Here is a 23589-nt window from a genome sequence, read left to right as displayed (position 1 = left end):
GCACTGTCACATGTCACATGTGGCCGAGGTCCAGACACAGCATGCCTCCTTGTGATGGCATTCAACACCAGCTCTAGCCTGCTAAAGATCTAGACCCTGAGAGCAACCAGACCTCTGGGTCCTGCTGCTGATTTGCCAGGAATACAAGGGCCTCAAGACGGGTGCTGGGCTGCACCCCTGAGGGCGCCTGGCCGGGAGGCTGATTCGGCAAAGGGGAGGAGACATGTAGACAGCCTGGATAAGCCAAGTTTGACAAATGGACAAGCCTCAGGTATAGTGTGTGAAGAGTGTGATCAAACCATAAAGAAATGCAAAATCGTTACGACGGAAGTCAGCGTGCTGGTTCTGGAGTGAATGACGGGGTTTGATTGGCTGGGGACTGGCCGTCTGGTGATGATCAGGCCATCTGCTCTGTGATAATTCACAAAGCTGTTTTTTGGGGTGAGCTTTTCGGTATCTAATTTTCATTTTTACATTAAAAAGCTTTAAAAAAAGGGTCCTAACATTTTATACGCTCTCACTCCTCCAATATGAATTTTTGATTATTTGTCAAATTTACTGAAAATATCAGTAGGTATTTTCCAATGTGTGTATTTTTTAATATTACCGAACAATTAACTCAGTTCCATGTTACCTGGACCATCAGTTTAGCCTCAGAGCCCCCAGGTTAGGGGGGCTTACCTCATTAACATAAATTCAGGTGTGGTTGAAAGTGGTTTGTTATAAAGGACCAAAGACACCTTCCAGGCTCTTATCTCTTGGGAAATTCCAAGGGTTTTAGGATCTCTGCACCAGATAATGGGCACAGACCAATATATATTTATTATTAGTTACAACATTACACATTTTGATAGGAATTGCATTGAATTTATTACTTAATTTGAAACAGAAATGACATCAGAGTTGAGTCTTCCAACCATGAACATGGTATGCCTTTCCACTTATTTACGTCTTCCTCAAAACATTTATTTATGGTCTTTAGAGGCAGAAGGATACTGTAAACAGTTTCCTTATTTTATTGTATTTTCAGGTTGGTTTTGCTTGTGTAGAGCAATGCTGTTTTTGTATATTGATCTTGTGTCCAACACATTTGTTAAAAACTCTTTGTTATTTCAGGGATGCCTGGGTGGCTCAGTTGGGTAAGCGCCCGACTCTAGATTTCAGCTCAGGTCATGATCTCACAGTTCATGAATTCGACCCCCACGTTGGGCTCAGTGCTGGCAGCATGGAGCCTGCTTAGGATTCTCCTCTCTTCCCTATCTCTGCCCCTCCCCAGCTCTCTCTCTCTCTCCCAAAAAACAAAACAAAACAAAACACCTCTGTTATTTCTAATAAATTTCCCGTTGAGTCTCTTAAGTTTTTATGTATAAGTAATTGCATATTCTACAAATGATGACAGTTTATAAACGTATGGTTTTTGTTTGTTTCTGGTCTTATGGCCCTGGCTCCAATCACCAAGACAATGTTGAATGGGGAACCCTTGTCTTAGTTCTGATATTTATGGCAACGACTCCCCAGGCTTACCATCAAATATCAGGTGTATGAGGCCTTTGAAGTAGATGGCCTTGATCTAGACAAGGAGGTGCCTTCCTTTTCCTAGTTTTTTAAACATTCTTTTTAAACTTTGTGCATCTGTGAAGATAATCATATAGTTTTCCTCCTTTAATCTTTTAATGAGGTGAATTGTCCTGATAGATTTTCTCATGTTGACCACACTTACAGTCCTGAAACAAATCCTATCTGGTCATGTCTACTAAATTATTAAATCAAGTTGCTAAAATTTTATTTAGGATTTGCAACCATGTTCATAAGGGAGACTTTTACTTTATTGTGTGAGCCTTTTCAGAGCTAGCTGTGACCTCTGTCCTGCCCCTTCCCTCACCTTCTGGGACGTCCTCAGACTCATCTTGGCCATTTTACTTCTCCACATTTCTTCATGTGTCTGCTGTGTTCCCCCCACACCCCACCCCCACCTTTTTTCTCTCTGCCGCCCTCTGGATCATTTGCTGTGATCATTCACTTCTCTAAGTCTCTGTTTGCTGAGGTCCAGTCCACTCTAAAAATCGTTTGTTGCATTTTTAATTTCTATTTCTGTGGGCTTCATTTCTAGAAATTCTGTTTGTTTCTTTGGAATGTGCTTGGTCCCTCTTTGTAGTTTTCCCCACTGCACGTTTTTTCAAGCTTGTCTCAGCATGGTTGGTCTGTAGCTCACATCCGAGGTACCCGTCACCGGAAGGCTCTGGGGGGTTGTCCAAAGCCTGTTTCTGCTGGTTCTCCCTCTTGGCACTTTGTTTTCTGGACTATTTATCTTTAAATATGTCTGCTCCCGCCTGGGTGGCGCAGTCAGTTAAGCATCCAACTCTTGATTTTGGCTCAGCTCATGATCTCATGGTTCACGAGTTCAAGGCCCCGTGTGGGGCTCTGCGCTGACAGGGAGGAGCCTGCTTGGGGTTCTCTCTCTCTGCCCCTCCCCCACGTGTGCTCACTGCCTCTAGGGCTCTCGCTCTCTCTCTCTCTCTCAAGATAAATAAACTTAGAAAATAATTTGTGTGCTCAGTGCCCTTGAGAAATGATTCTTGGCATTCTCCGAGGCCTAGGATGAAGGGGCTTCTCCAGCCCAGATTCACGTCTGTTTCTGAGCAGTACCCAGGGGTAGTGCCTGACTGTCAGGGCCATCGGGACCATTTTGAATTGAAAAACAGGTTGAGGTCTCACGGACCTTCCTAGAGATGCAAACCAGGGCTGGGAACCAGCACCCTAACCCACCAGAGGTTGCGGGAAGCTCTCTCTTCCTCCCTGCCTGCTCAGACCAGCCACCGCCACACGGGGCCAAGGGTTGGGGTGTCCCTCCCGGCTCCCCCCACCCAGGGCGACACGGGGGCAGCTCTGTGATGCCCTCAGCAGACGTGGCTTCCTGTGCACTGCATCCCTCTGCCCTTTCTCCGGCTGTGGCCTGAGGATCCTGATTCTTTCATCACCTTTCACAAGCTTTGGGGAGGCTTTTTATATGTACGGCTTTTCGTCCAGCGGTCGCTGTCTTCAGCAGCAGGCTGGCCCAAAGGGCCGGGTCCACCGCGTTGCGGGAAGCGAACCCCCGCTTGTTTTTAAACACACAGAAGCTTTCTTTCTCCCCCTCTTCCTTTGTCAATATGCATTTGAATTCACCATCGTGTTTGACCAACTCCTGTGTTCCCTGTTCCCTTTTGTAAACTACTTCTTCCTTTTGGGGTCCTATTTCTGCTTTTTAAAATACATCTGTTAGGCCTTCTTCTAGTAAGGCCCTGCGGCAGTTCTGAAAACCGTTTAGAGACCAAGTGTGTTTACTTCTCCCTGGGTCTTCGTGACAGACTTGGGGTTCACGATGAAATCCACAGAACGACAGTGTCTTGTTTTCCGGTTTTGCACCACAAATAGTCGAGCATGCCTGGATCTCTTCGCCTTTCCTCTAGATACCCTCTCCCCATTTTGTCAGGCTAATTTGGGACAAGAGCCTACTCTTAGACATTTTATTTTAAATAAGCAGCTGTCCGGGGTGCCTGGGTGGCTCGGTCAGTTAAGCGTCCGACTTCTGCTCGGGTCATGATCTCAAAGTTCGTGGGTTCGAGACCCACGTCGGGCTCTGTGCTGATGGCTCGGAGCCTGGAGCCTGCTTCGGATTCTGTGTCTCCTCTCTCTGCCCTTCCCCCACTTGTGCTCTGTCTCTCAAAAATGAATATATGTAAAAAAAATTTTTTTAAATAAGCAGATTTCCATCCATATAGTTCACTATTTTCCACGCTGACCACGAGCCTTTCTTTTCAATGGCTCTACCTTTTTTTTTTTTTTTAAGATTTTATTTTTCAGTAATCTCTACACCCAGCATGGGACTCGAACTCCCAACCCCCAGATCAAGAGTCACGCGCTCCTCCAACTGAGCCAGCCAGGCGCCCCAAGCCTTTTTAAAAAAATTATTGCTTTATTTTTCCCACTTCTGGTCTTGTGTAAATTAAAAATTTTTTAAATGTTTATTTATTTTTGAGAGAGAGAGTGAGTGGGGGAGGGAGAGAGACACACACACACACACACACACACACACAGAATCCAAAGCAGGCTCCAGGCTCTGAGCCCCGAGCTGTCAGCACAGAGCCCGACATGGGGCTCAAACCCACGAACTGCAAGATCATGACCTGAGCTGAAGTCGGACACCTAGCTGACTGAGCCACCCAGGCGCCCCATGGTCTTGTACAACTTTAAACTGGGTTGGGAGAAACCCGCTCCTCTGGGGCCAAGCTCAGCACCGCATCTCGCCAAGGACACCACCTGCCTCTTGTGCACATTGTAGACGAGCAGGAAGGAGGAAATTGCTTTATGGCATTATTGACATACGGCCGACCTAAAACAGACTGTATATATTTTAAATATCCAGTTTGCTAAGGTTTTACGTGAAACCTGTGAAACCATTACCTCCGTCAGGATAATGGACAACCACATATCTGCTTTCTTTCCATAGCGATTAGCTCACATTTTCTCAGACTTTAGATGCATGGAACCAGGCAGTGGGTACTCTTGTGTCTGCATTCTTTCGCTCGGCATAATCATATCTGGATTCATCCGCGTGTGGCGTGTGTCAAAAGCCCGTCGCGCTGGATGGCTATGCCACGGTCTGCTTGCCCACTCACCTGCTGATGAACATTTGGGCTGTCTCCAGGTTTTGGCTTCTAAAAACGAAACCACGATCAACATTCATGGGCAAGCCTTTCTCATCACTCTGGGGTGAATATCAAGGCATGGGATGTCTGCATCGTACAGCAGGTGTACACTTACCTTCTAAAAAATTGCCAAATCGTTTTGTAAAGTGGTTGTGACGTTTTCTGTTCCCACCAGCAGTGTGCGAGGATTCTTATGCCTGGACATCCTTGTCTACACTCGGTGTGGTCGGTCCTTTCCATCTGAGCCATTCCACAAGGTAACACTAGCTCATTGTGGCTTAAGTTTGCATTTCCCTAACGTCTGTCGATGTTGAGCCTTTCCTCACGGGCTTCTCTCCCACTTTTATCTTCCGTGGTGAAGAATCTGTTCAATATTACTCTTTACTGGGTTGTTGGTTTCCTTGTTATTAAATTTGGAGAGCTCTTCACACGTTCTGAATACAAGTTCCTTACCAGGTATATGATCTGCAAGTATTTTCCCTCAGTCTGTGACTCGTCTTTTCATTCTCTTACCAGCATCTTTCAAAGATGAATCTTTGGCAGGCATCCAAATGTTTTTACACGTTGTTTTTTCATTTTCATTCAGTTCAAAGTAATTTCTTATTTCCCTTTTCGTGTCTTCTTTGTCCCAAGGGTTATGTAGAAGTGTATTGTTTAGTTTTCAAATGTTGGGAAATTTTCCAGGAATATTTTATTGATTTCTAATTCCATTTTGATCAGAGAAGATGGTTTGTTTGATCTGAATCCTTGTGAATTTACTGAGACTTTTATGTGCCAGAATATAGTCTCTCTTGATAAATGTTCCATTTGAAAAGCATGCAGACTCTGCTGTCATTGGTGGGGTGTTCTGTAAATGCCAATCAAGTCAAGCTGGTAGGTTGTGTTATACAAGGTCACTCTATTCTTTCCGGTTTTCCGCCTGCTAGTTCTGTCAAGTATAGAGGAAAGACTATTGCAGCCAACTATAGTTGTGGGCTCGTCTCTTCCCCCCTGTATTTTTATCAGTTTCGTTTTACGCACTGTGAAACTATGATATTATGTGCATAATATCAGTTCTGGATGTTGTGTCCTCCTGATGAATGGTTCCCTCTGTTACTGTGAAATGAATATCCTTATCCCTGATAATATCCCATTCTTTGCCATGAAATCCATGTTGTCTGGTAACAGCTACTCCAGCTTTCTTTTGATTAGCCTTAGCATGTTGTGTCTTTTTGCATTTGTGTCTTTCTATTTAAAGTGTATGCCTTATAAGCAGTTTACAGTTGGGTGTTGCTTTTCTGTACAGTCTGAAAATCTTTGCCTAACTGTGGTATTAAACATTTATGCTTAATATGATTATTGAGATGGTTAGGTTTTTTAAATTTTTTAAATGTTTTTATTTATCTTTGAGACAGACAGAGACAGAGCATGAGCAGGGGAGGGGCAGAGAGAGAGAGGGAGACACAGAATCCGAAGCGGGCTCCAGTCTCCGAGCTGTCAGCGCACAGCCCTATGTGGGGCTCGAACTCACCGCGAGATCATGACCTGAGCTGAAGTCGGATGCTCAACTGACTGAGCCACCCAGGTGCCCCGAGATGGTTAGGTTTAACTGATCTTCTTCCTATTTGTGTTTTGTTCCATCTCTTCTTCATTAACCTTTTCTTGTTCTGCCTTATTAGTTATTTCTGTGTGTGTGTGTGTGTGTGTGTGTGTGATTTCATTTTATCTTCTTAGTTGACTTATTAGTTCAAACTGTTATTTTAGTGATTGCTTTGGTGTTTTTTTGTTTTGCTTTTTGGATTTTTTTTTTTTTTTGGCATTTATAATATACATCTTTAACTCCTTCGAGTCTCCCTTCAAGTGGTAACGCAGCACCTCACAAATAGCCTACGATCCTACCCTTGGCAGCTCCACTTCTGCCCTCTGGGCATTTGTGCTGTTGTAGTCACACCTTCTCCCCCTCATGATTTTTTTCATCTTTCTTACACTTGGCACTCACCAAGCTTCCTGGATCTGTGAGTTTACAGTTTTCATCAAGTTGGGGAGATATCTATCACTTCTTCAAGATTTTGTTTCATCCCCCCTTCGTCTGGGGATTCTAATTACACATGCATTAAGTCACTGAAGTTGTCCTGCCAAAGCTTCTACTGTTATACCATCATCATCGTTATCTCTTTCCATTTACTTTTGGATGCTTTCTATTGCCATGTTAGCTTCCCCGGTCTTCTTTTCTTTTAATATCTCATCCGCTATTAATCCCATTTGATGTATTTTTTCATCTCAGACATTATAGTCTTTCTCTAGAAGTTGGATTTGAGATCTATCTACCCATCTATCTAATCTTCCATATCTATAATGAACTTTTCAAACATACGGAATACAATTATAATAATTGTTTTAATGTTCTTGACTAACAATTCTAATACCTGTATCAGTTTCAATTAATCGATTCTTCTCATTATAGACTGTATTTTCCTGGCTCCTTGCATGTCTTGTAATTTTTTATTGGATGGCAGACACCGTGAATTTTACCCCGTTATGTTCTGGATATGTATTTTTGTTCGTACAAATATTGTTGAGGCTTTCCTGGAATACAGTTAAGTTACTTGCAAACAGCTTAAACTTTTTGGGGTCTCGCTTTTAAGACACGTTGGGCGGGATGAGAGCAGCAATCAGTCTGAGGCTAATTATCCCCTACTGAGGCAAGACTCGCGTGGGTGGCACCTACCCAGTGCCCGGCTGAGAACGGGAACTATTCTCGGCCCCGAACGAGTGCAGGACACTCTTCCCTCAGATCCTCTGGGCCGGTTCCTCCCCTGCCTCCGGTAGTTCCCTCACGTGCGTGTGCTGACCTGTGCCTGGCAGGGTGGACGTTCTTCGCGGTTCTCTCCGAAGCCTTCTCTCCTGTCTCACACTCCGTCCTGCTAGTGCTGGTGCTTTGGTCGGCCCAGGCTCTCTGCCCGTTTCCTCGACTCAGGGAGAGTGCCGGGCTCCTCCGGATCCCCTCCCTCCACCACAGCCTGAAAACGCTCTCGAGACACTGGCGCACGTGCGGAACTCACGTATGTGTCCCCTGTGCCAAGGACATCGCTCTCCTTCTCTTCCTCGTGTCATGTCGTGAAACCACCGCTCCACACATTTCGTCTGGTTCTCCAGGCTGTGTCAGGCAGGAGGGTAAACCCCACCACCATGACTCCATCTTGGCCACAGTGGGATCCACGGAGCCGGACTTCTTTCCCATGAACGTATTCAGGTCTCGTGGAGTCTGTTTCTGAAGCCAGTCAGTATGGGCCCTGTTGAGTGACGGGCTCCACAGTGCCTTACCTACCACAGCATGTTTGTCCGTGCCCCCGTGGTCGGGCCACTGGCCTCCTGCAAAGACCTGCCTTCTCCATAGACCATCTGCTTGCATTCCATCTGGAGAAGGTCCCTGAGCAGAAGCAGCCTGTGGCCCCAGGCTTGGGGACAGATGGCTGCTCTGTGCCTTCAGGTCAGCGCCTCAGGCCTCGAGCGCTAGGGCCTTTGAGGAGCGCCCGTTCCCGCCTCGGTCTCACCGCAGAGGCGTCTGGTCGCCATCTTCCTCTGCCTCCCCCTTGATTTGCATGTCAGCGCCTCAGCCCGGTCTGACAGGCTGTGGTGCCTGCACTTCCCCTGAGTTCTGTCCCCAGTGACGTCCTCCTCATATGCCCCGTGGGACCCCGGGGGTTCTGAGCCCCGAAGCACCCACTGAGCACATGCACCTTCCCCTCCCTGGACACATGGTCCCACCGCGGGGTTGCTCCCTCCACCTCACGTGGCACCAGGCCTGAACGCCACCTCTCATGCCTGCAGACGAGCCACAGCCCTGCACGCAGGAGGGCACCCGGGCCGCTGACTCTGGGGGGCACAGGCCTCCCCAGGGCTCCACGGCCCGTGTGGAACTAACTCCACTGTCCCCCAAGTCCCCAGCTGCAAGCCCGGCCAAGCGAAGGCCGCGACTGCTGCTCAGCCCTAGGGCCTGCCCCAGCCCCAGCCCCGCCAAGGCCTCCGGGCCAGTCCTGCCTGCACTAGGGCAGCCGCTGGCCTGTGAACAGAGCCCGAGGCTGCATGACATTGGGGTCATGACCCAGGGGCCCCTAGCAGGCCTTTTCTGTTGCTCATCTTTGAAGACGGGCGATGGGGCCTGCCAGCTTATGGGAAGGCAGGCTCCATTCACCCCTGCACCCCAGGCAGGGCAGCAGCCACCCACACTCAGGTGTGGCCTGCTCCCGGGCCTGGCCCCACTCCTGATCCCCAACAGACAGTTGGCTCAGGGGCGGGTCCACTACTCACTGGGGGCCAGCTCCCTGATGGCTCTGGGGCGAGATGGTGAGGACCCCTCCCCAGACATGCAGCCCGAGGGCTCCCCCCAGGCCGGGCCACCCACACGGCCTAACCGGGGTGCTGGGGGAGAGCCCCGTGGCACTCACCCTCATCTCCCCTCCTCAGGGAATATTCTTAGCAGCTTCTGCCGGCAGTCCCCTTCGTCCATGTCCAGGTCCATCCTGGAGGCCCTGACGCTCTCCACTGCCATGAGGTGTGCCCCCCACGACGGTTGCTCCCTGCTCCTGCGTGTGCAGGCCTCCCTCACGCTGCACGGTGAGAGGCCTCGGGGTGTGCTGACCGGGAGGGGGGTGGGCTCCGGGCTCCTTTAGCCCCCACCATCCGACGGGCCCGGTGGGGCAGGGCGGCCCCACTAGCCGCACATCGCGGAGAGAGGAGAGGAGGACAGGATTCACTGCCCCATCTGACAAGCCCTGCCCGGTCCCTCCCTTCACCCAGAGAGCCTGCGGGGCCTGGAGGCCTGCTCCATGAGCCTCGACACCCAGGAGACCCAGTGTCAGAGCGTGCGGGTCTCAAGGGCCTCCCGCCGACTACGTGTGGGGCAGCAGGTGAGGCCAGGGCCTGACCCACACCTGCCGGGCCACCCAGCCCAAGCCTTTGTCAGGCAGGAGCAGCTGTCCCGGGGCTGCCCCCCCTTCCTCGACACCTGACCGACCCGATGCCCGAGGAACGGGCACCCCCTCTGCGGAGCTCCGGCTGTGCCCGGCGGGGCTGGCCTGGCGGGGGGTGGGTAGGTGGAGACCCCAGGTGCGCCTGGCTCACACCTGCACCTGCCCAGCTCCAGGTGCACTTTGAATGCTTCGAAGTAAGCGTGGCCCAGAGCCTCTACGTCACCCTGAGGACAGTGCCCCACTTCTGTGGGGTCCGGCTGGACCAACAATACCACGTGGAAGGTGAGAGCCCCTGGGGCGAGCCCCGGCTCGGCTGCCGCTGGCGTCTAGGGACCGACTCGGGGTGGGACACGCGAGGAAGGGGGCAGGGCCCCATGCTGCACAGCTCCCAGCAAGCGCCTTGGCTTAGCTCCGGGGTCACGGCCTCCCTGGAGAGGCGGGACTTCTTTCTGTGGAGCACATGGGCAGAGGCCCACCCGGGTGTGCGGCTCCTGGGGACAGAGTGGCTGGGCCCACCATTGCCTATGCGTTTGCAGACTGCAGAGACCAAGACGTGGGGAGGAACCTGCCCTTCTGCTTCGGTGAGGCCCCCTCCCCGGGTGGGACCACAGCCCCGCAGCCCCTGGGAAGCCCCGCAGGTTGCTGCGGGCACCCACCGCCCTCCCACCGGGATCTTCTGCCCGCCCCACTTGGGAGATCACGATGGGTCCCCAGGTGCCTAGGGCTGGCAGGGGTCACCACCTCGAGGCTCTCGGGACAGGTGGGGACCTGTGTCCAGTGACCTCTAGTCCCAGCGTGGCCTCCACCTGCCGCCCGCCCGCCTTTTTGTAGCCGGGAAGTTCTCCTACTGGGTAGACCGCGGCCGCAAGGTCATTCTGGTACAGGTGCCGGAGGCTCGCGCGGACTCCGACTACTACGTGCGGCTCTGCCTCAAGTGGTTCACCTGTGAGGACGTGGGTGCCCCAATGCGGGTGAGCCCGGCCCCGGACACCGCCTCCGGGCCCAGACCAAGTTCCGCCCCACACCCGAGCCGAGCCCGGGGCTCCACCCGCCCACAAGCCCCAGGCCCCACCCACCCCGGGCCGTCACGCCCCGCCCCGTCCCGTCCCAGGCCACGCCCACCCACCGGGCCCCCAGCCCCTGAGCCCTCCACTCCGCTGCAGGTGACGGTGAACAGGGTCTCCCGCGCCGTCTCTCTGCCCTACAGCCGAGAGCTGCCGTGCCTGTGCCTTGAGGTCAGTGAGCGTGTGGCCTTCACTGCTGGGAGGAGACGAGGGAAGGGCAGGACCTGCGCTGACCCCGGCCCCTCCCGCAGGGCTGGTCTGCGACCCCTGACGCAGTGCGGATGCAGGCCTGTCCCTTCGAAAATGGCAAGTGCCCCGTGGTGTGGAGTAGGGGGCGGGAAAGGTGAGCGCGTCCAAGGTGCCTGGCAGGGTGGGGCCGGGCCGGCCCAGGTCCTTGAGCGTGCCTCGGGCAACACGTAGCCGAAGGGGTGTCCCAAGCAAGCCCTTTCAGTGGCAGAATCTGCAGACATGGGTGTGCCCGCGTGCGCGCGCCCAGCGTACACGTGTGCACGAGCCCCGGCCCTGCTCACCCGGAAGAAGAAGCAAGTGTTGTCGAGAGCGGCTCTCTGGGGGGTGGAGGAGTGTTACCCTGCGCTGGGCTCTGCTCCCTGACACCGCACAGGCACACGGACACACACACACACACACACACACACACACACACTCTTGGCCAGGGCCCAGAGACCCGCAGGGAAACTGCACCTGAGTCTCGACGTGGCCCAGCAGTCCCTGAAGCAGGTGCTGGGCTCAGCTGACTGGAGCCCCTGGGGAGGGTCCCTGCAGACACAGAGGCACTGTGGGACGCCATCCGCTACCACCCCGGAAGCCAGGCACTGAGCTGGGAGCCCGCCTGTCCCGTGAGCGGCCACGTGAGCCTGTGCTGGCGCCCGGAGCCAGGGGCCCTCTGCCACGAGCTGGAGCACTCCGGCCGGTCGGCACGGGGCAGGGTGAGTGGCCACCGGGCGGGGTGGGGGTGGGCACGGACGGCCAGGGCCTGACCCGAGCCCCCCCACAGGTGCAGTACCCGCTGGTGGACACACAGCCCCAGCTCTGCCTGAAGGTGAGTGGGCCGGCGCCAGCCTGGAGCTTAGGGAGAGGCAGCAGGGAGGCCGGCAGAGGGGTCGGCAGAGGGGTCGGCAGAGGGATCGGGGCGTGGGGGCGGGGACGTGCAGCCACACTCACTCCAGACCTTGCCCGGCCCTGGGGCCCAGCCTCCCAGTGACCCCCTCTGCCCCCAACCCTGGTCTGACAGCGGGTGCAGCTGAATGGCTCTGCGGGAAGGAGCCCCAGCCTGCCTGAGCCCCCGGCCACCCCCCACCTGCCACAGCTCACCCCTCATGTCCTCTCTGCAGTTCTCCACCGGCCGGGGCTTCTGGGTGAGGTGCCCTTTCGAACGACTAGGCTTCCCAGGTGAGCTCTCCATGGGGCCGCAGGGCAGGGAGGGGGCCTGCGCCTTTTGCTGTGCGGTTGCAGCAAATAACGCCCTTTTCTGCGCTCCGAGAGATGCCTCGTGGCCAGGCAGGCAGGATGACAGGGTGCCGGGTCAGTGAGAAGGGGAGTGGAAGTGGCGGGGGGCGGGGGGGGGGGCTGCTGGGCCTCAACGCTCCACCCCACAGCCTGGAAGATGACTGTCCGGCCAGCCGCGTCTCAGGGCCACCTCCGAGTCACCTTCTTCTCGCCCAGCGCTGCCAGCTTCAAGGTGCACCTGTGTCACCAAAGGAAGATGTGGCCCCCTGCCTGCCACCCAGCGATCCGGGCCACGCCTCTCCCTCCAGCCTCAGTGAGCCAGGCGGGGTGGGCGCCTTCCTGGGGAAGGTGGTTGACCCCTTGGCTTCCCTGGAGACCGCCCGGTGTGGAGGGGTGCAGGGCTGCTCTGCTGTGTGTGACACCTGTGTCCCTGTGCCACAGCGACACACTACGGCCGGTCTTGCCCCCCACCCCCACTTCCCGCGACCTGCCCCTCTCCCAACCCAGGGTGGCTTCGTGGCTGACTCCGCGGTTGCCTTCGTGGACATCCCCAGGGACGAGGCTTGTGCCCCCAGCACCTGCATCCAGGTGGGTGGTGCCGCCCCACCCCGCCCCCACCCACCTGCTCCAGTCCCAGACCTGTTTCCCTGCCATCAGCCCACAGGGGAACTCCTGCCCCCCAAAGCTCCTCTCCAGGCTGTCGCTCTGGGGGACACGGTTGGGGTGCAGGGAGGGGGCCGCGGGCTGACCGAGCTGCCCCCCCTCCGCCTGCAGGGCTGGAGGACCGACGTGCACTTCTCCACCCCCCAGCAGCTGTGTGATCTTCAATGCAGTGAGTGCCGGGCCTGGGCCTCGACCCCGGGGGTGCGGGGGCAGTGGACGCTCACGGGCCGCAGGAGGCCGGGGCTGGACCCCATCCGCAGCTCAGAGCCGGTCGCTGGCTCTCACTCTCAGGGCGGGGGTAGTGTGCGCCGCTCGGGAGACCGGGCGCCAGTGGGGGACAGAGGGGCCACCTGCCTTGGAGTCAGGCCAGGCTTCTGAGCCAGGGCGAAGCCAGGCCGGACGGAAGGTAGGGGCCCGGCCCCACCCCCACCCCCGAGGTCCATCCTTGGGCACCTGCGGTGCAGCTTCCTCCTCCCTGCGTGTCCACCACCCCTGGCCGGGGCTCTGGTTCCAACTGTCGGGGGCCTCGGGACGTCCATCAGCCCGCCTTCACCCACCCAAGCCGCTTAGGCCCAGACTCCTGGGATCTCGGGCTTAGCAAGAGGCAGAGCGAACCGTGTAGGTCCTGGGTGTGGCCCAGGAGGGTGGCCTCTGCCTGCGGGGCCTGAGAAGGGCACCGGGCTGTTAAGTGGGAGTGGGCATCGCCACCTGCATGTGTGGAAGCCCTCTGGCTGCTGACGGAGAGTGGACGGCAGGAGCCCTGGAGGGAGAGGGAGATGGGAAGGGGCTCGCACCCAGGCCTCCGGGCGGCTCGCACCCTTTCCAAAGCTGGTGGCCTGGCCAGGGCCTCTTACACCCGTGTCTTCCAACCCCTCCCAGCCCCCAGAGGAGCTTTTCAGTCAAGTCTGGGCCCCCATTCCTCAGCCAAGATCCCCTCCAGCAGATCACAGGCCAAAGGGGCGACGGTCACCCCTGAGGGCCCGTATCTGGGGCGGGGCTCCACCGCCTGCCAGCCAGGTGACCTGGGAGCTGACCCCAGCCACTGCCAGAACCTCCATGCCACACCGGGTGAGTCCCAGGGTCCCAGGGACCGGCCTGTGAGCAGAGAGACCGGGCTGCTTTGGGGGTCTAAGTGGACTGCCCCCGAAGAAAGGACGGGCAGCCTGGAAAGGCCTGGAAGGGCCTAGAAGGGCCTGCCCAATGAGCCCGGAGCATTTGGAGCCCACGGCTCCCTCTCCTTCTTCCGGCCACACAGCTGGGGGTGAGCTGGAGGAGGCTGTGCCCCCAGACAAGGTTGGTATTGTGTAGACTGAACCAGCACTCCCGTCCCTCTCTTTCCAGCTGCCACCCAGGGGACAGCGGACTGAGGCCAGGAGCCTCACGGAGCACAAGCAGGTGCCCTGGCTGAATGCTGGGGTGCAGAGGGCTCACATCTGGGGCTCCGAGCCTCTGGCAGCAAAAGCCAGGCCTCAGAACTTAGAGGTGGCTCGCCTGCACACGGGCTGTGGGGCCGGCCACCTTGCGTCTCCCCAGCCGCGCACAGCTCCCTGGGGGCCCTCAAGCCGGGCGGGGAGCTTTGGGTCAGATGAAGGGCCCTCAGCCCCTCCCTGAACCCCCTGCTGAGGGCCACGGAATGGCTGGGTGGGCTGCCCTCTCTCCTGGATGGCCTGGCCTCCGACCTGTCCCGTCTCAGCTTGGTGCAGGCTCCCTCCGGACCACCCGGGGTCACGGCCACCATCCCTGGCCCCTGCCTGAGCACTGGAAAGCAGAGTGCGACCCCACACTTGCTACGGCTGACCAGGCTCCGTTGGCCCAGGACCACCCACCCCCAGCCCCTGCCCAGAGCGCTCCCATACCGACTGTCCACATGCTAGCAGGGCGGCCCCCCACTGCCCAGGCGGGGCCTCCGCCCGGCCCCCTGCACCGACCCTCCCAGAGCTCAGGTCACCTTGCACAGCCAGTCGGGCCAAGGCTGGCCACTTCCTGTGGCCTCAGGAGCCACCCGCAGGGATGTGCCCTTCTCAGAAGTGTCATTAAGGGCCACTGTGTGCCATCTGTGCTCAAGGACCACAGAGGGACCCTTGGCCCTGCAGCGTGATTTCCACACCCAGGCCAGGGGTCGCCCAGCGGCCGGCCCGGCAGATGTGCCCCCACAGAACTGTCCTGCTTGCTCACAGGCACTGCCAGGCTGTCCCTCCTGCATCTGGAGTCCCCGCTCGTGTCCACCTGACCACAGTGGCCCCCCACCAGGCACCCGGGGCCTGGCCCCCTTCCCGCCCTGCAGGGGGTGGGGAGGGGGGTGGCTACAGCAGACCAGGAGTGGGCAAAACCAGTAAACACTTGTGCGCCTAGCTCGCCTCTTCGCTTGAGGACAGACGCGGGGTCTGCAGGGCGACGGAAGCCCTGCGGCAGGTGGGGTGGGGGAGGGTTATGGCGCCCAGCTGTACCTGTTAAAATGGGGGGGGGGGGGCGGGATGGCCGAGGAGGCGAGGGCGGAACCACAGGCCGCAGACAGGGCCTGCTGCCCTCCCCCCGCGACCCCCACCACGTACGAGCCCCAGGCTGTCCCCCGAGGACACCCCATAGGCTGGAGATGCCAATACCTCGGCGGCCTGCCCGGGGCCATGTATGGGAGGGGCAGTGGGAGGAGAGGGGTGTTCCGCTGGTTCACCCCTGCTGGCGCTCAGCCCGGAGATCCGCCCCCCACACTGAAGGGGCGGAGCAAGGGGGCGCCCTTTCCTGCAACCCCCTCCAGCGTCTGGTCCCCAAAAGGGGCCGTGAGAGGCCGGGTCAAACAGGAGCTGAAAGGAGGGTGAAAGGGGGGTGGGCGGAGGGGCAGAGAGGCCTCACCCTCGGGTCCCAGGCCACCCACCCCCATCCCAGGTCAGGGTTTCGGGGGTGGCGGGCTGTGGTCTGCGCTCACCACGTTTTCGCATTGCCCGGCCCTTGGAGGCGAGGGGTCCTCTTACCCCCACCCAACACCGTCTGCCCGCGGTGCCCCCTCCCCGTCAAGGCGCAGGGCAGGGAGGGGGACTGAGCGCTGGCTACGGCTGTGCCGCCCCTGCCCTGCGTTCCTGCTCCCCTCACCTGGACCATCCGGGCTCGGACCCAGGGCTACCCCCGAAAATCCTCACCTGCCGGGAGGGGGTGCGGGAGCAGACCAGAGGCGGGCGCCTTCAGGACTTGCGGGAGCCCTGGCCTTCCACGGGTGGGGGAGACCGAGGCCCAAACAGGCTATGACTGCGAGCCTGTCGAGGACATTCGGGGCTGTAGGGACTGGGGTGAGGAGGGGCCTCCTCGGGCACGGCTTCCCGGCTGTCCGCGTGTGTGCTGCCACCAAGTGGCAGTGGCGCTCAGAGATCAACCTCCAAGCCAAGATCTTAGGCCACACCCGGCGCCCCCTGGCCTGGCAGGCCCGCTTTGACCCGTAACACCCTCCCCCATCCCAGGCCACTCCTGTCCAGGAGAAAGACGCTGAGGAACTCAGGCCCCAGGATGGGAAGGGCTAAAGGTAGGTGGCTAGGTCACCCCGGCCGGGGCTCTCACTTGACCCACAGGGAGTCTTTGGGACATCTGTGTGCCTCATTCATTCACGCATTCATTCACCCATTTCTCAAGCAGGTGCTGAGTACCACTGGGTGCCCCACTGACCCAGCATCAGGAAGTAACATTGACAAAGATCCCCGCCCTTGCAACTGGGGACCAAGCCTGGGTCTGCCCTGGACCGAGGGCCTGATTGGGTCAGGATTCTCAGTCCTGAAGCCCAGGCAAACGGGGACCGTTCATCACCCTGCCAGGAGCTGAGTTTTGCGTGCGGGAGACAGACGACTAAATACATACATTATATGGGGTGCCCCGCGCCAGGCTGAGGCTGGGGAGAACGAGGCGGGAAAGCAGACAGGAAGTATGGGAGAGGGCGCCTTGTGAGCTGAGACTGCAGAGGCGAAGGGCCATGAGCTGCCTGGTTCTAACGGGATCTGACAGGTGAGAGATGGGATCTGACAGGCAGGCAGGTGGGGCCATGGGATGTCCAGCATGGACACCATGGGTATGAGCAAAAATGACCAACATTTCGGCCTCAGTGACTGGAAGGCAGAGCTCCATGGGCTGAACAGGGGACACAGCAGCTATAGTTAGTGTTTGGCCCTGGTGAGTTTGAGCTACCTATTGGACATTCATTCATTTACCGGGACTTATGTAGTGACTGCTGTGTGCCTACTCCCTCAGTGAACAACATAGACACAGGCCCCTGCCCGAGGCAGAGAAGCAAGGCAAAAAAAACCCATAAAACAGTGAGTACATTATCTGGGATGTGAAAAGGGCATTCAGAAAAGGCAGAGGGGTGCCTGGTGGCTCAGTCGGTTAAGCAACCGACTTCAGCTCAGGTCATGATCTCCGCAGTTCGTGGGTTCGAGCCCCGCGTCGGGCTCTGTGCCGACAGCTTGGAGCCTGGAGCCTGCTTCTGATTCTGTGTCTCCCTCTCTCTGTTCCTCCCCTGCTCTTTCACTGTCTCTCTCTGTCTCTCAAAACTAAATAGACATTAAAAAAAGAAAGAAAAGGCAGAGCTGGATAAGGGAAGGAGCTGGTCCTGGGGACATAGTGGCAGGTGGGTCTCATGCAAAGACAAAAAGGAGATAAGGGAGTTAGAGGACACCATTGGGACCAACGGTTAAAAACAGTCTCCTGCCAACCCGGTGAGTCCTCTCTACAAAGGCTGGGAAGAATTGAACAGTTTTGCTATTGAATAAGTGTTAAGAGATTGCAAGGCAGAAAACTCACCCTCTCACATGAGCTGGGCAGGTACAACCCTTTCTATACACGATCGTGAGAAATGACAACTTGTCCAAAGGGCACCTGACATACAGCCTATTTCATGTGATAATAATACAGGCACCCCAGCTCTCTTTGATTACAGTTTGCATGGGATATCTTTTTTTTTAATGTTTACTTATTTTTGACAGAGAGAGCATGGGCGGGGGAGGGGCAGAGGGAGGGAGACAAGGACCCAGAGTGGGCTCTGCACTGAGAATGGATGCGGGGCTCCAACTCACAACTGTGAGATCATGACCTGAGCTGAAGTCAGATGCCTAACCAACTGAGCCCCTCAGGTGCCCCTGCATGGAGCACCTTATTCCATCCTTTGACTTTCCACCTCTTTGTGTCTTTTTATCTAAAGTGAGTCTCTTGTACAGCATGTTGCACATGGATCATGTTGTTTTATGCACTCTGCCAATCCCTGCCTTTTAATTGGAGAGTTTAATCCATTTACGTTTAAAGAGATTCCTGAAAAGAAAGGATTTACTTCCACCAGTTAGTCATTTCTTTGCTGTGTGTCTCATATGGTTTTTCTTCCTCATTTCCCCCACTACTGCCTGTTTTTGGTATTTAGTTGATTTCTGTATGGTACCATTTTGAGTTCCTTCTCCTTTCCTTTTCTGTATATTCTTTTCGGTATTCTCCCAGTGGTTGCCTTGAAAGTTAAATTGAAATCTTAGAATTAGAACACCATAGTTTGAAGAATACCAATTGAGTCTCAATAGTGTACAGACATTCAGCTCCTATCCCCCGTTGTTGTCACAGATATGAACTGTGTGCCCACTGACAGATTGCTTCCTGCATTTCTAAATCATATAGGGGGGGAAAAGGACGACTTACAAACCAAAATGCAGTAATGCCAGCTTGTATATCTTTCTGTGTAGTCACCTGTTCTGTCTTTCTTCATGCAGCTTTGAGTTAGTGTCTAGGGTCCTGTCATTTTGGCCCTTTAGCGTTTCTCATACAGGATATCTACTTGCGATCAGCTCTCTCAGGTCTTACTTATCAGGAAGTATCTCACTTTCCCCTTTGTTTTTGGAAGACAGTTTTTCTGGATACAGAATTCTTGGTTGACAGGGTTTTGTTTTTGTCTTTCATGACTTTAAGTATGTCATCCTACTGCCTTCTGGTCTCCATGTCTTCTAATGAGAAATCTGTCTAAAACCTTTTTGAGGATCTCTTGTATGTGACAAGTCGGTATCTCTCTTGCTGCTTTAAAGATTTTCTCTGACCTTGGCCCTTGATAGTTTGATTATAATGTGTCCTAGTGGGGACCTCTGAGTTTATCCTGCTTGGAATTTGCTGAGACTCCTGGATATACAGATTCATATGGTTCATCACATTTGGGGAGTTTGGGGCCATTATTCCTTCAAATATGTGTACATCCCATTCTCTCTCTTCTCCTTCTGGGATGCCCACAATGGGCATGTGAGTAGTCCTGATGGTGTTCCCTAGGTGTCCCTCGCCCTTCCCTTTTTCTTTATTCTTTTTATTTTTGCTTCTCAAACTGGGTGATTTCAATGGCTTCATCTTCCAGCGTGCTTAAACGTGTTGTAGAGTCTCCCTAGTGAATTCTTCATTTCAGCCACTGTACTTTCCAGCTCCAGATTTTCTATTTGGTCGCTTTTCACAATTCCTGTCTCTTTACTGGAATTCCCTCTTTGTACCTTGTTCCCCTGATTTCCTTTAACTTGTTACACAAATTAAAGATGTTGATTTAACATCTGTGTCTATTAATTCCAGTGTGTGGACTTCTTCAGAGCTGGTTTCTGTATAAATCTCTTTTTCCCCTAAGAACGGGCCATATTTTCTATTTCTTGGAATACTTTGTACTTTTTTGTTGAAGACTGAACGTTCTGAGCGTAATGTAACTCTGCAGATCACATTCTCCTGGGGCGTCTGGTGGGCTCAGTCAGTGGAGCACCATACTCTTGATCTCAGGGTTGTGAGTTCAAGTCCCACATTGGGTACAGAGACTACTTAAAAATAAAAAATCTTAAAAAAAAAAAAAGACCACACTCTCCCGCCCCTCATGAATTGCTGAGTTTTGCATATTGAAGGCTAATCTTCCATTTGTTTAGTGACTTTTCCAAACTATTTATGCAAAGTCTTTATTTCTTGTTACATGTGGTCATTGAATTTCTGGTTCCATTATTTCTGTGATCATTCAGTGACTTAACAGAAATTTCCTTAAATGTGAATATGTATATCCTCCAGTAGATGCCACAATTAGGAACAAAAGGCAAAACCCAGAAAACTACACTCAGAACTAGTAGGAGGAAGGAAAATAAAGACTAGCATGGAAATAAGTGACATGGAGAGTACAGAAACCGAGAAAATGGGTGAAATCAAAAGTTAGTTCATTAAAAGTATCAACAGAATCAACGCACCTCTTTTTAGTCAGATTGACTAAGAAAAAAGAGAGAAGACTCAGATTACTAAAATCACAAGTCAACTGAGGATATTACTATTAATTTTACAGAAATAAAAAGGATTTCAAAAGCATCCTAAAGGCAACTGTACAGCAACAAATACAGGGTAACCTAAATGCAATGGACAAACTCCCAGCACGCAAGCTACCAAAACCGAGTCAAGAAGAAATAGAAAAGCTGACTAGACAAAAAGCAAGCGATTGAATCAGTTATGGAAAACCTCCCAACAAAGAAAAGGCCAGGAGAGAGGGCTTCGCTGGTGAATTCAATTAAACATTTTAAGAAGAATTAACTTCCCAACTCTTCCAAAAAAATAGAAGGGGAAATATCCTAACTCATTACCAATTCCAAAGCCAGAAAGACACTATAAGAAAACTACAGTTCGGGGGCGCCTGGGGGGCTCAGTCGGTTTAGCATCTGACTCTCATTTTGGCTCAGGTGATGATCTCAGGGTCATGAGATCAAGCCCTGTGTTGGGTTCCACACTGCAGGTGGAGCCTGGTTGGAATTCTCTCTCTCTCTCTCTCTCTCTCTCTCCCCCCTCCCCCACTCACACTCTCTCTCTCAAGACAAATAAACTTAAAAAAGAAAACTACAGGGGCGCCTGGGTGGCTCAGTCGGTTAAGCGTCCGACTTCAGCTCAGGTCACAATCTCGCGGTCCATGAGTTCGAGCCCCGCGTCGGGCTCTGGGCTGACGGCTCAGAGCCTGGAGCCTGCTTCCGATTCTGTGTCTCCCTCTCTCTCTGCCCCTCCCCCGTTCATGCTCTGTCTCTCTCTGTCTCAAAAATAAATAAAAACATTAAAAAAATTAAAAAAAAAAAGAAAACTACAGTTCAATACCCTTGTGAGTATAGGTGTCGAAATCCTCAACAAAATACCAGCAAACTGAATTCAGAAGCATCTTGAAAGGATTACACACCATGACCAATTGGGATTTACTCCTGGAACACAAGGGTGATTCAATATCCAGAAATCAATCAATGTAATACACCACATTTACAGAATGAAGGAAAAAAACCACACACGATCATCTCAATTGGTGCAGAAAAAGCATCCTTCTTTCGTGATAAAAATGCTTAATAAACTAGGAATAGACAGGAACTTCCTTGACATGATAAAGGTCACCTATGACAAGTTCACAGCTAACATCACACTCAATGGTGAAGGGCTGGAAACTTTACTCCGGAACAAGACAAAGACACTCACTCTCAACATTCAACTCGGCACCGAGAGTGCTAGCCAGAGCAATTAAGCAAGAAATAGATATAAAAGTCATGCAAATTGGAGAATTAAATTATCTCTATTTGCAGATGACATGATCTGATATGTAGAAAACCCTAAAGATTCCCCCCAGAACACTTCTAGGACTGACAAATGAATTCAAAATCGGACACAAAACCAACACACTAAAGTCAGTTGCAACTTGGGACCTGGGTGGCTCAGTCGTTTGAGCATCCGACTTCGGCTCAGGTCACGATCTCATGGTTCATGAGTTCAAGCCCCACGATGGGCTCTCTGCTGTCTGCACTGAGCCTGCTTCAGATCCTCTGTCCCCCTCTTTCTCTCTGCCCCTCCCCCCCTCAAAAATAACTAAACACTTTTTTAAAAAAGTCAGTTGGATCTATATGCATTCGCAAAGAACACTGGCAAAGGGAAATTAAGGAAACAATTCCATCTACGATAGCATCAGAGAAGAATACTTAGAAATAACTTCAACCAAGGAGGAGGACGACTCCTACGATGTAAACTACAAGTGTGTTTCAGCCTCTGTGGAAAAGCATCTGTGTTCATGGATTGGAAGGTTTAATACTGTTACGATGTCAGTACTACCCTAAGTGATCTACAGATTCGAAGCAATGTCTTCCATGGTGTTTTTGAAGAAACAGAAAAATCTATCTTAAAATTCATATGGAGGGGCACCTGGCTGGTTCAGCTGGTAAAGCACGTGACTCTCGATCTCAGGGTTGTGAGTTCAAGCCCCATGCTGGGTGTAGAGACTACTCAAATAAAACAAATCTTTTAAAAATAATAATAATAATAATAAGGGGCGCCTGGGTGGCTCAGTTGGTTAGGCGTCCGACTAAGGCTCGGGTCATGATCTCCCGGTTCATGAGTTCGAGCCCCATGTCGATCTCTGTGCTGACGGCTCAGAGCCAGGAGCCTGCTTCGGGTTCTGTGTCTCACTCTCTTTCTCTCTGCCCTCCCCTCACTTGTGCTTTGTCTCTCTCTGCCTCTCAAAAATAAATAAATATTTTAAGATAATAATAATAGATAAAATTCATATGGAATCACAAGGGAACTGAATAGAAAAAATATATACTGAAAAAGACCAAAGTTGGTCTCACACGTCCTGATTTCAAAACTTACTACGAAGCTTCAGCAATCAGGAGTGTGGTATTGGCTCAAGGACAGACACACAGACCAATGGGATAGAATCGAGTGTCCAGAAATAAACTCTCGTATATGTGGTCAATTGATTTTCAACAGGTGAAAAGACCCTTTCAAGGGAGAAAGGGTGTCTTTTGAACAAACGGTGCTGGGAAAACTGGATCTCCACAGGCAAAGGAGTGAAGTTGTAAAGTTGTACCCTCCCCGTGTGCCCATCGACGGATGAACCAAACGTTGCGTATCCACACAGTGGAATATTAGCACTGGAAGGAACGAGGTGCTGACACCTGCCTACAACTACAACAGGATGAGCCTCGAAAACACTACCCTCAGCGAAATAAACCAGACACAAACGGCCACAGGCTGTGATTCCACTCGTAACAGCTGCACAGATAGGCACGTGAAGACCACAGGTCACCGTGGCCTGAGGGACGAGGGGTGGGGAGTTTCATAGGTACAGAGTTTTTGTTTGGGATGATTAAAAAGTTCTGGAAATAGCGCCTGGGTGGCTCGGTGGGTTAAGTGTCCGACTCTTGATTTCAGCTCAGGTCATGATCCCGGGGTCGTGGGATAGAGCATCACGTTGGGCTCTGCACTGAGCAGGCGCTCTGCTTGTGATTCTCTCTCCCGCCCCCCCCCGCCCCTCCCCCACTCGTGCACGCTCTCAAAACACAAATGGTGGTAACGGGTGCACAACAATGTGAGCGTACCCGATGCTACTGGGTTGTACCGCTTCAACATTGTTCAAATGGAAAACCTTACTTTAGGTATATTTTACCACAATAAGACTTTTTCCCCCCAAAGCCTTGTTTTTTTACGTGTTCTCTAAACCCAGCGTGGGCCTCCACCTTCCAACCCAGGGATCAAGAGTTGCGCGCTCTCCTGACTGAGAGCCATAAAGCCTTTCTTTAAAGGACTTGGCGCCCTGTGCGGCACTGTTCACTGTAAGTTTACCTGGTGATTGGGTGGTCATTGCGGCGGCTGTCCCCTTTCATTCCAAGCAAATTTTAAATGACCCTATTTCTGTGACAGCTGGTATCCACTTGGGGCCAGGCTTCTAAGTCCCGAGGGGAGGGGTACCTTCCCTGTTGTTTCCATTTCAAAGAGATCGCTCTGAGA

The 23589-nt window shown here is 53.3% G+C and overlaps 2 protein-coding genes across 2 annotated transcripts in view; both read left to right on the top strand.

Annotated features, from left to right (window-relative positions):
• The window catches only part of TTLL8 (tubulin tyrosine ligase like 8), a 79197-nt gene extending 70035 nt beyond the window's left edge, over positions 1-9162 (top strand). The window contains exon 14 of the mRNA XM_042993580.1: positions 9135-9162. Coding sequence (XP_042849514.1) covers positions 9135-9147 — 13 coding nt within the window. The 3' untranslated portion in view covers positions 9148-9162. The remainder of the gene's footprint in view (positions 1-9134) is intronic.
• A 13-nt stretch (positions 9163-9175) lies between these two features.
• Positions 9176-15177, top strand: IL17REL (interleukin 17 receptor E like). Its single transcript, XM_042993584.1, has 14 exons — positions 9176-9284; positions 9468-9577; positions 9808-9922; positions 10472-10611; positions 10804-10875; positions 10956-11010; positions 11488-11651; positions 11720-11764; positions 12057-12114; positions 12321-12484; positions 12613-12759; positions 12946-13003; positions 13714-13902; positions 14176-15177. The coding sequence occupies exons 1-14, from the start codon at positions 9176-9178 to the stop codon at positions 14199-14201; spliced, it is 1452 nt and encodes a 483-aa protein (XP_042849518.1). The 3' UTR covers positions 14202-15177.
• The last annotated feature ends 8412 nt before the right edge of the window (positions 15178-23589 follow it).

The sequence above is a fragment of the Panthera tigris genome, chromosome B4 (genome assembly GCF_018350195.1).
Source record: "Panthera tigris isolate Pti1 chromosome B4, P.tigris_Pti1_mat1.1, whole genome shotgun sequence".
Taxonomy (NCBI): Eukaryota; Metazoa; Chordata; class Mammalia; order Carnivora; family Felidae; genus Panthera; species Panthera tigris.
Note: the sequence above shows the minus strand (reverse complement) of the source record. Positions and strands in the feature narration are given on the sequence as shown.